This window comes from Cavia porcellus, unplaced genomic scaffold (assembly GCF_034190915.1).
Source record: "Cavia porcellus strain 051 isolate PalLab524CR breed Dunkin Hartley unplaced genomic scaffold, mCavPor4.1 scaffold_11, whole genome shotgun sequence".
In the NCBI taxonomy this organism is placed as follows: Eukaryota; Metazoa; Chordata; class Mammalia; order Rodentia; family Caviidae; genus Cavia; species Cavia porcellus.
This window is the reverse complement of record NW_026947494.1, coordinates 35,087,989-35,098,940: the sequence shown is the minus strand read 5'-3', so window position 1 is coordinate 35,098,940 and position 10,952 is coordinate 35,087,989. Positions and strand designations below refer to the sequence as shown.

At 40.1% G+C, this 10,952-nt stretch overlaps 1 protein-coding gene across 1 annotated transcript in view; it reads left to right on the top strand.

Moving 5' to 3' along the window:
- Positions 1–3,929: 3,929 nt before the first annotated feature.
- Positions 3,930–10,952, top strand: part of Oxct1 (3-oxoacid CoA-transferase 1) — a 123,734-nt gene continuing 116,711 nt past the window's right edge. The window contains exon 1 of the mRNA XM_003470204.4: positions 3,930–4,749. Coding sequence (XP_003470252.1) covers positions 4,672–4,749 — 78 coding nt within the window. The 5' untranslated portion in view covers positions 3,930–4,671. The remainder of the gene's footprint in view (positions 4,750–10,952) is intronic.

Below are 10,952 nucleotides of genomic sequence, written 5' to 3'. Positions count from 1 at the left end.
ATAATCCCTAAATGGGCCAAACAGGGTAGACAAGGAGCTGCTGCAGCCAATTACAGGGCTTCCCACAATAGATGAATATATAAAGTGTGGTATATATAGGCAATGGAATATTATTCAGCCTTAACAAAATGAAGGAAATTTTGCCATTTATGACAACATGGATGAAACTTCAGGATAGGTTAAAGTGAAATAATCTAATTAGATAGAGAAAATACTTCATGGTTCCACTTATATGAGATATTTAAAATGGCTGAGCTCTGAGATCTGCTATGGACTAGAAGAGAAGGGAAATACAGAATTGCTATTCATCAAGTACATATTTTAGTTATAGAAGAGTAATGAGTTTTGCTGTGCAACACCCTACTTACGGGTTAAAATACTGTGTTGCATACTTACAAATCTATTACCAGGGTTGATCTCATGTTAAGATTAAATTCTTAATGTCATTGATAAAGTTCAAGGAGGTATTCCAAAGAAGATATGGGGACTTCAACACAGCTTACTGAGTAGGTTCTTGACTCATATCACAGAAAAAGAATTTCAGGATGCATCAGAATGGCGCATAAATCAGATTCATTAGGCAGAATTAGAAAGTAAGGGAAAATAGGAAGAAGACTCCAATTTGAGTAACTAATGGGATATACTCTGATATAGGGGTTTAGATTGGCCTGCTCATAGAAGGATGAGGTCAGCTTCTAAGGTCCAGTTGAGATGGGCAAGGGTCTAGGTGATCATTATCTCAGTTCTGGTTTCCATAATTCCAGAGGAATCCTATGGCTTGAATGGCAATTTGTTTCCCATAAGATGACTGGCCTTGATCAAGGGGTGGTTGCTTTGGTTCCTGTCACGGGGTAGTTGCTCCTGCTTGGGGAGAGGTAATCCCATCATGAGGTGGTATACCAAGTTCTGTTTTTATTGGAATCTGAGATGACTGCAAGTTTAGGGCAAAGATTGGAAACTTTTAGACATGGCTCCAGGAGAATATGGAACTGGATGTTGTAAAAACTGTCAGCTGAATCTTGCAAACTTTGACAATTACTTCGGTTACTCTTTACATTAGTCAGTCTTGCTTTTGTGTCTTCAGTCCTTAAGAAGGATGAAATATACTAGGTAAATTTAGGGTTAACACGCCTTGTAATACAAACATTCCTTAAATGATTAACATGCAGAGCTGAGCAGGATATTACCCTGAGTTTTAAGGTAATAAAAGTAACACACATATTGAGTTTCCTTGTCTCCTTCTATATATCTTTATTTTACCCTACATATATTTTTGTTGCAAATTTTACCTGATGCGAAAACCCATGGGATTATTTTGGATTACAGGCTGTGTTTTTAAAACATTTCGGTAGTCAGTGCAGGGAATGAAACAAGATACTCTTTGTTGTAGTTTGAATTTTGATATCCCCTAGAGGACATGTGTTAAAGCATTGGTTTCCAGCACTATTGGGAAGAGGCTGAATCTTTGGGATATGGGGTCTAGTGGAAGGCATTTAAGTCATTGAAAACACTCCTTTAAGGGGATACTAGGACACTGGCCTTTTCCTTTGTTACTTTACTTCTTGCCATCATGAGACTAAGAGCTTTGGCTCACCACACTCGTCCTGCCATGATGTTCTGCCTCATCCTAGGTCCAAAGTGACAATGCCAAGCACGATAGACTGAAATCACTGAAATTGAATTGAAATAACTCATTCTTCCTTTTAAATTGATTTGTCTCCAGTATTTTGTCACAGCAACAAAAAGCTGAATAACAGAAGTTTGGTAACTAGAAGTAGGGTCACTTCTGTGACTAAACCTGATGATGTTTAGAAGCCTTTGGAACTGATTTGTATGAGGAACTTTGGGGAGAAAAAACTTGGAGAAGAAAGCTAGAGAAAGCCTAAAATATTATAAGTAAATCACAATGAATAATGCTCTGCAGGTTCACAAGACTAGAAAAAACACTAATAGAAATGCTGACAATACAGGTCAGGCTCATGAGATTTCAGATAGAAATAAGAAGAGTGAGGGAATTATTGAAAACAGATGTAATAGGCCAAGATTAAATGTATAACAAAATCACTGATGTGCTGTGCTCTTTTAAGCACCTTATCATAACTTTCATTGTCATCCCAAGAATTAATCTTTCAAATAAATTCATTTTTATTTTTCGTGAGAAAACTATAATTGAAGAAAAATTCTATTTTAATCTATTCATTGACAAATACTAAGTATAAATTATTGACTCAAAGGGTCTCTAAAAATAAACTTACAAAACAGGGAAATTAAAGATGAGTTGCATTATGAAACAATACTTACATTTACAGATTTATGTAAAACTTTAAATTCGTGTTTTTCAAACTTTCAAGAGGAAACTGTTTGAAGCAATTTGTTTTCCAATTATAAAAAGACCATTATATAAAGTGAAGCACGTAGGTATTTTTTTAACTGACTCAGAAGACTTAGATAAAACCCCTATTACTAGTTATGCCAATTAAACAGCATTTGAAAAACAAGTTTTCTGTTGCCCATGATTACTGGCCTACAGAAATCTGCTATTAACTGTGAGGACAGGATGTCCTATCTTTTGATAATAAGAGATGCTAATACATCGTATTTTAAGAGAATTAAAATGAAATCTTTCAAGCAGAAAATGACAGCTCACAATTGGGAATCTGCCATGTCGTTTGTATTCATGACAAAAAAGATGTCATACACATATACATGTTATAATATAATACAAAATAAACTTTATTTTCTCATTTTCTCTGCTATCTGTAATCAATCTTTTGATTAAAAACTTTTACTTCAAGTCTCTCAAAAAAAACTGCACAAGACCACAGAATTCTACACCCTAAAATTTTCATAATACGAGTATTTCCCATGAACTTCTTTTCAAAATAAGGAGGAATTGTTCCTCTTAGACAGTTAAAAGAAATTGAATTTTACACACATTGAAACTTCTTTGTAGAACCAGAAGAAAAATTTTTGCACCAGAATTTGTCTAATTTGTTCAAGTTGAAGATACTTGTACATTATTGAAAAATACAAAACAAAGCATAATGTCTCATTTCCAGTGTGCTCTGACCAAATAGTACTGAGGCTGAACTTTTTAAGACATAGTTACACCGCACACGTGTCTTCCTCAGCCAGAAGCAACAGAGTGAGACGAGCCAAGAGTCAATCATATGACCATCGACAAAGCTGCCAGTGCATTTTTTCCATTTCATGTGCCTGTAAAAGCAAAAAACTGGAGAAGCAGACCCATTTGGAATGTTAGGGTTTTCAATTTTGGTTTTTTTTTTTTTTTGGGGGGGGGATCAATTTTGTAAGGTGCAGTATAATAGCAATGCTGTTTTAGAATTACTTATGAAACTTCAGTTCTAATACTAGAGTTTCCTCTCAGTCTAACATTAAATATATTGCTAGATTAATTTCTTCTAAATAACTTGGAATTTATTCCTTTCGACTTTAAAATCACAGCATTCACAGGGGAAGAAAGAATTCAGTTAAAACAATACCAGAGAAAATGCTTTTATGGGTAGATTTTAATCACCCTGAACTGTTCATTGCCTTAGTGTCTAATGAAACAAAAGTCTTACTTAATTTTCTTGAGTGTTTTGTGTTGACTCTAAATTAACAACTGTATACTCAGGACTTAGCCTTTAATAAAATATTCATTGAGCTTCGTCTTAGTCCTTCTACTCTGCTTAGTGCATACACCGTTCTGAAAAATTCAGACTTGACTCATGTCCTCAGAGTTGGTCAAAAGATAAGGCTATCGAGCCCTGTCAATCAACCACTACAACCAGAATAAACTAACAAAATGCCTGACATCTTTGTGTGTAGTGTGCCAGCTTCTATATAATCATATAAACCTAATAGAGTCTGAGTATTATAAAGCAATCTTAATTTACACCTGACGAGGCTTACAGGAGTTATAAAATTGGCTCAGCTCATTCAAAAAGATACACATAAATATGTTTGCATCTGCCCTGAAATCTCTGGGGTTCCTGAGACTCCACTGCCGTAATGATTCTAAAGACTTGGATGACAGAAAACAAAAGGCTCAGCCCCGATTTCGTCCCACTGCAGACCTGGCTGGACACATCTGAAGACCAGGAACGAGGTTCTCAGAACAAACTTACTCTTCACAAGCCAGGGCAAGTTGTGGAGAAACTGAGCGGGGAACCTTTAGAATCGCGAACGCTATACAGGCCCGGGAAGATACACGGCGGTCCCCCTTTCACAGACACTCGCCCAACACCGACTTGGAAAAGCAACATGCTCTGTGGGCGACACCTAGGCTTATCCTGGACCTAGGGGACGGCAGACACGCACATCCCCGCATTGCTCAAGGGTCGAGTCATGGGCTGCGGGTGCAAGTGAACGCCGACGCCGCTGCCTCGGACACGCAGGGCCCTTCCCCGCGACCCAAGCAGTCCTGCGCCGAGCTTCCACTCGGGGACACCGGCGCCTCCCAGCCTCGCTTCTCAAGCGGCAGCTGACAAGGGGCGGCGACCGCCGGAGGCCCCAGGACGTCACCGGCGCGGTCGAGCCTCCAGACCGCCCCCGCGCGCCTTCCTCCTCTATTTCGCCCGTGACGCCGAGGCCAGGACAACCGGCACTTAAGTGCACGCCGGGCCGCGCGCGCCAGCCCGCCACCGCCTAGCGCAGTGCGGCCGGAAGATGGCGGCTTTCAAACTCCTTTCCTCGGGGCTTCGGCTCGGCGCCTCTGCTCGCAGCTCTGGGGCTGCCTGGTCCAAGGTAAGTGAGGGCGGAAAGCAAGGCCACAGCAGGAAAAAGGCGAGCGGTGTCCGCGTTTCCTCCTTTGCTCAACCCCACCCTCTGCAGCCCAGGAACGGGCAGCCAGAGTGCGATGCCCCGGGCATCAGCTCCCGCGATGGGGTCCTGGTCTCGCCGACCCTTCGGAGGGCTGCCTTTGCTTGGTTTTGCATTCGGTTCTCCGACGGGGCGAGACGAGGCCACGCAGCGCGCGCAGGAGCTGAGAAGGGGCGGAGGACTCCGCGCAGCACGTCGGCACCCTGCGGGGCGTGCGCGCCGTCCCAGCGGGCTGACAGCCTCTGGTCTCCGCGGAGAGGCGGCCGCCGCGAGGCGAGAAAGCGTCCATTTGAGGGGGACCGGATGAAGGTACCGGGGGGCAAGTTTGTTCCCCATCTCGGGCATCTCCTGGCACGGGCCCCTGTGGAGGCCCAGCAGCCAGCCGGGACGGGCGAGTGGGCGGATGCTGGCCTCGGCGCGGGTGGAGTGCGCTCCGCGCCCTCGCTTTCCCTATATGGCTGTGCGCACCAGGGAGGTGGAACCGGGAACCCGGACTGGAGCGCCCGCCCGGGCGTCAGCCGGCAGAGCTGATAGCAGGAAGCCCATCGAGGGCCAGCCACTACTCCCGTGTTGTTTGTGGGCGCAGACGTCCCATCTCTTCAGGGCTCTCGATGAGATATAGGGACTAAGCTTTGAAAGCCCGCTGAAACTCCGTATGGCACTTAACTGCCAGCTCTCCAGAGTGTAATATCCAGGGACATTCAATTGCGTTTTGGTTGATGCATGTTTTTGCGATATTCTTACTTCCAAGCTTATGTTCCCGTAGCATTCCTGTCTGGAGTCTTAAGAGCTGAGTATTATTGGAACAGAACTCTATCTTAGTCCACAAGGGAGACTTTGCCAAGACTGCTTCAGGAATCTCCAGAGCATTTTATTAAATATTTTTCTTAGTAACACTGACTAACTTTTACTCAGCGTGCCTCACATACGGTGTACAGTGTGCTCACTCTGAGGACTCAGAACTCTTGTCTCTAGCTATTGCTTTCCTCTTTCCTGCATCCTGTCTCAGAGAACTAACACAGAAAGGCCACCAAGTTCCTACAGAGTGCAGAGGTACGGTTCAGACCTGGATCATCTCATTCTTAAATTCCTTTTAGAAGTATTTTGTTAATTGCAGATAATTGGGGGTATGTAAAGCATTATGAAAGGGGAACTTGAACTTCAGTCAGATTGCTGCAGGTGCTGAAGCTGATGGAAAAGCCAGGACACGGGATACCCTTGGGCCAAGGTTAATAGTAGTCTCTCTTTTGGCAGTTACTTGTTTGTCTGGGTATAATTTACTCACCTGCAGTCTTTTTCATCTTGGATATAATCATTAAGCCATTTACCAAGCCCAGCAAACCTCTTCAACGTGGATGAACTACAATTAAGGGTTTTTTGTGTTTCATAAAAAGGTCATATCAGAGTTCAATCTTTTGCCTTTCAAGTATAATTATCATAGGTCCAACTCCTTTCCAGAGGATTCCCCAGCTCATGGCATTGGGAGCCTTTACTGTTTATATCACACCTGAATTCTTGCCTTTCACTTCTGCTGAACTGTAACACTTGTGTCCTTTTTTAACCTTGGGCCAAGATGGTATGTCTAATTTTCCATTTCCCTCAACATTACATGCTACTCAGCAAAGAAAAGATATTCAACGTGTTTAGTAATACAGAGATGAGAGAACACTGCAGTCCACTTAGAAACTCTGAAAGTTTTTCTGCTATATATAACTGGTTCAGTCCTCAGTATAGGGGAGAGAGAGAGAGAGAGAGAGAGAGAGAGAGAGAGAGAGAGAGAGAGAGAGAAAAGCAAATTGGTTCTATCCTCAGTACAGGAAAAAAAAAGTGATGGGCAGGTAGATTGTCTTTGAAACTTTGAAACTTTCACAACACCAGAAATCCTTGAGGGCTTCATAAAACACATTGCTGTGCTCACCTTCAGTTTCTAATTTAGTAGGGCCGGCTAGTTTGCATTCAACATGTGTGACTTCCTCTTGGCAGTGGGGCCACATCAGTACTAGCAAGCTTGCAAGTGAATTATTCACCTGCATTTTACTATTTTCTCCTTCCAAAGTGGCTGTCTTCACCTCAGTCCTTACCTCTCCTCCCCACACTGTTATTGATCAAGGTGTGATGCCAAAGTGGGCATTACACTATCTATTAGCCTTTCTGTGTCATGATTTGTTTAACAGTAAGTTGACAAGGTAAAGAACACCTGAGTGTGTGGGTTCTGTATCATTTAATTTTTTTTTAAAAAGCAGTATGCTTTGTGTATTGTTACTGAAAGACTGTCAAAAACAAATGCATTTTCACAAAGTTCCAGATTGCTAAATGGCAGGAAAGAGATTTAGGTGAAGGAAATACTGGTGGCAGAGGTTAGGAAGGAAACTCAGGATTAGGATATCATGAATGAAACTTAGATGCAATAGGAAAACAAAACTTCTAAGGTTAGCTGTAAAAAATGTGAAGTGGCTCAAGAATGAAGGTGAGTAAAATGTTAAAAAGAGAAATATATGAAGCAGAAAAAAATTTCACTGTAAGAATTTTTTTTTCACTTCTGTACTCTGTTATTATTTTTCTCCTTCCATTGTAACAGCAGAAACTAGTACCAACAATGAAATGGAGTTCTACTGTGATAGGGGATGGAAAAACAACATAAAATACTTTGAATATTAAAGGAAGACTTGAGTGAAAAACTGTCCTCCAAATAACTGATGTCAAAACTATACATTTTGTTCCTCCTAATTCTTTTAGGTAGTGTCTGAAAATGTGAAGACTTTATTTAGTTGGTAGCAGCTAGTGAACTTTTAAAAACATCATAATGTTAGTATTTAAAGTATATATTAGAAGGTAGAGATCAAATTAGGAGAAGCTATAAACTCATGTTTGAATTCAGTAACGTAAGATAAAAGGTAAATGTTATGAGAGATAGGTTTTTGCTCAGCTACATAATCTTAGATAGTATTGGCAGTGACATGAATTTTCACTCCCAGAAACAGAGCTTGGATGGGAAATGGGAGCAGAGAGGAAGCTGGTTAAGGGTAACCCAAAAGTTTTTTCTAAAAGGCTGCCTCAGTAGGTCCTAAGCAGCTTTCTGGGCTTCGGGTCTTGCATATCCTCAGTAGTGTAACCATCTACAGGAAGTCTGCTTCCTCTTTGTCCTACAATTGGTGCCAAGACTGCTGGCATGCCCTGCAATCTTTGAATATCCCCACTGGTATACCCGACTGCAAATGAAATGAATGTATTTACTGTACACTGTGGTGTGCGCCTATAGTCCCAGCTACTTGAAAGGCTGAGGCAAGGGAACCCCTGAATCCAGAAATTCAAGACCAGCCTGAGCAACATGGCACATAGGTCACGTTAAAATGTTTTGTGTGTATGTGAAATCAGTGGGGTGTGTGTATGTGAAATCAGTTGAGTGTGTGGCTGATTAGTGAGGTTGAAAGTTAAAATTAAACTCTAATAAATGACAAATTGATCTTACTATCTTACGGAGTAGAGAAAAGCTTGCATTCCACAAAGGAGGCTAACTTTCCCTGGGTATCTTCTGTAGTCCAGGCACTGAGATTCTGTATATTTTGTTATTTATTTATTCCTCAGTATATCTTGGAAAGACGATGGTCATTTTTTTGTAAAATCAAGCTGTTCCACCTCTAAAGATTTTCACTGGTTAAGTAGTTTTCTCAGAAGTGACTAAACTGGAACTTTAGTTTTCTGAGGATAAAAATTGTATTAGTGTAAGTTAGTTTCTCAGCAAATAGTAAGTAGGTATCAAATGTCAATATAACATATAACAAATGTCAACAAATATTGTTAATGTTTGAATAATGATAAATAGAATTGATTTGCCTACAAGTTCTTCACTACCTTGAGCCTTTCTCAAATACGTATAAATATGTCATTCTTACCGCTTTTAACTTGTGATACTCTGGATAAAATTATATTTTTTAACTTTCTGTGCTTCTTTATTTACTTACTTATTTGTTCTTGCTGGGAATCAAATGTAGGGTGTTAAACGTGCTAGGTAAGTGTCTTGCCACTGTGCTATACCCCCAGCTCAACTTATCCTAAAATACTTAAAAATTTAGGGATGGGGGAGAAAGAATTGATGAGTAATTTCTGATGATTTGTATTGGGAACACTAATTCTTAGTTGAAAAATAAATAGATTCTTGATAATACTATGTTATGTACTTTCACTTCTGTTCATGTATCTGAAAACCTGTCTGAGTGTGTGGGAAAATGAGTTTACTCTCTATAGAATTTACATTTCTCAGTCTACAGAGAAATAGTTTGAGTGACTGCCTACCAGGATGTTTGGATATACAGGAATTCATTCATTATTTTTATTCACTGTTAGGTGAAGATGATGATAACTAAGTTCTCTATAAAAAGTTAGGAGAGCCATTAAGATATGTTGTATATAAATAATGAAATAGAAATAAAATACAGTAGGAGGCTTTTAAAAACATAGAAAAGAGCATATTGTGGTGGAAGGATTCTGTGAGTTGTCAAAACCTGGGATCTAGATTGTTTTAACACAGCTTTGGATAAATTGAAAAATCTTGCTAACATTCAGGTTCCTGACCTGTATAAACTGAGTTGATTGGATTGGCTACCTGTGTCTTAACTCTTTTTTTGAAATACTTCAAATTTATTTTATAGTCCGTCTGTGAGTTTAATTCCATCTACCAAACCTTTAATTTATAAGAGTAAAAATTGTGTTTTTGTGTATTTTGGTGTGTTTAAAATAGAACCCTTGCCACTTGAGGACAAGAAAGAGAAAAAACTCTTTGTGGCTCAAGCTCTTCCCTTCTATCTTTGTCCTAGGCTTTGAGTAGTGTGGAAGCTCCTCACCTGACCTTGACCAAAATAGAAATGTAAATGGACAAAAGTCATGTGCCTAACCTCTACTGTTTTAGTCTTTCATTTGACTTTCTATGTAGTTCTCTCAAATAGTCCTTTGTGCTAATTAACATTTTTATGAGACTAATTTCTAGGGAAAGAGAAAAATGATAGTCATTATACTATTTTCCCAACCTTGTGTCTGTCTGGCAGACTTAAAAAGTGAAGTTCAAGCTTGCAGCTGGGCTTGTTAAGGTGGCAGTGTATCAGGACTTTTGCTATTAACCCTCTCGCTTTGCAGGTTGAATATACAGTGTAATAAGATTAAATGAGAGGTAATGTTCAGCACGAGTGATTGGTTGGCACAGAATCAACCATCTGATTTTTTCTTGTCCATATTAAGGATGGAGAATAAAGAGGAGAATAGGTTACAACTGATTGTGAGTGCTTACTAGATGACTCATTTAGGACCTGGCTTAAACTTTTTTCTGTTGCTGTAACAAAACATCCCAGACTGGGTAATTTATAAAGTAAAGAAGTATGTTTAGCACACAGTTCTGGAGGCTGGAAGTCCAGTCAGATGGCTGTGTCTGATCAGAGCCTTGTTTTGTGTGTATGACATGGCATGGAAGCAGGCGGGAAAGCAGATGTGCAGAAGAGGCAGAGTACAAGGAGGCAGGCTCACTTTACAACAGCTTGCTTTTGCAGTATCTACTCCAGTCCTCTGAGAACAGGAACTCTTGTAAGAATTGACTTGGTCCTTGAGAGCAATATTAATCCCTTTTTGAGAATCCAAATACCACTTGAAGATCCCACCACCTCTCCACACTTACATTGGAAACCAGATTTCAACTTGAGTTTTAGAAGTGACAAAAAAAATTCTGTAAACCATAGCTGCCACATAGTTCGTTACAGTAAGGGCAAGGTAACCTTTCTTGTAGATAATAGGTTTTTACACTCTGCCTGAACTAGTGCCATAGGGAGATGAATCATTTCGTATACCATTCTTTACTTACTGTCCTTTTGGGAAGCATTCTCTGGCACCTAAGTGCAAAGGCTTAGTTGTGCAGGTATTTGTAGTATCCAACTACATTGTACTTACTTGTATACATACATCATCCAGTGCATACTTAATCCAATCTATTCTGCTAAAAGAATAGATTTTAAGTGTTCTTACCACGAAAGAATGATTTAAGTAAGGTTCCTTACCTTGATTTAGTCATTTTATGATGTATCTTTTATATAGCAAAACATCATGTCATACACCATAAATACATGCCATTTCTACATGTTGACTAA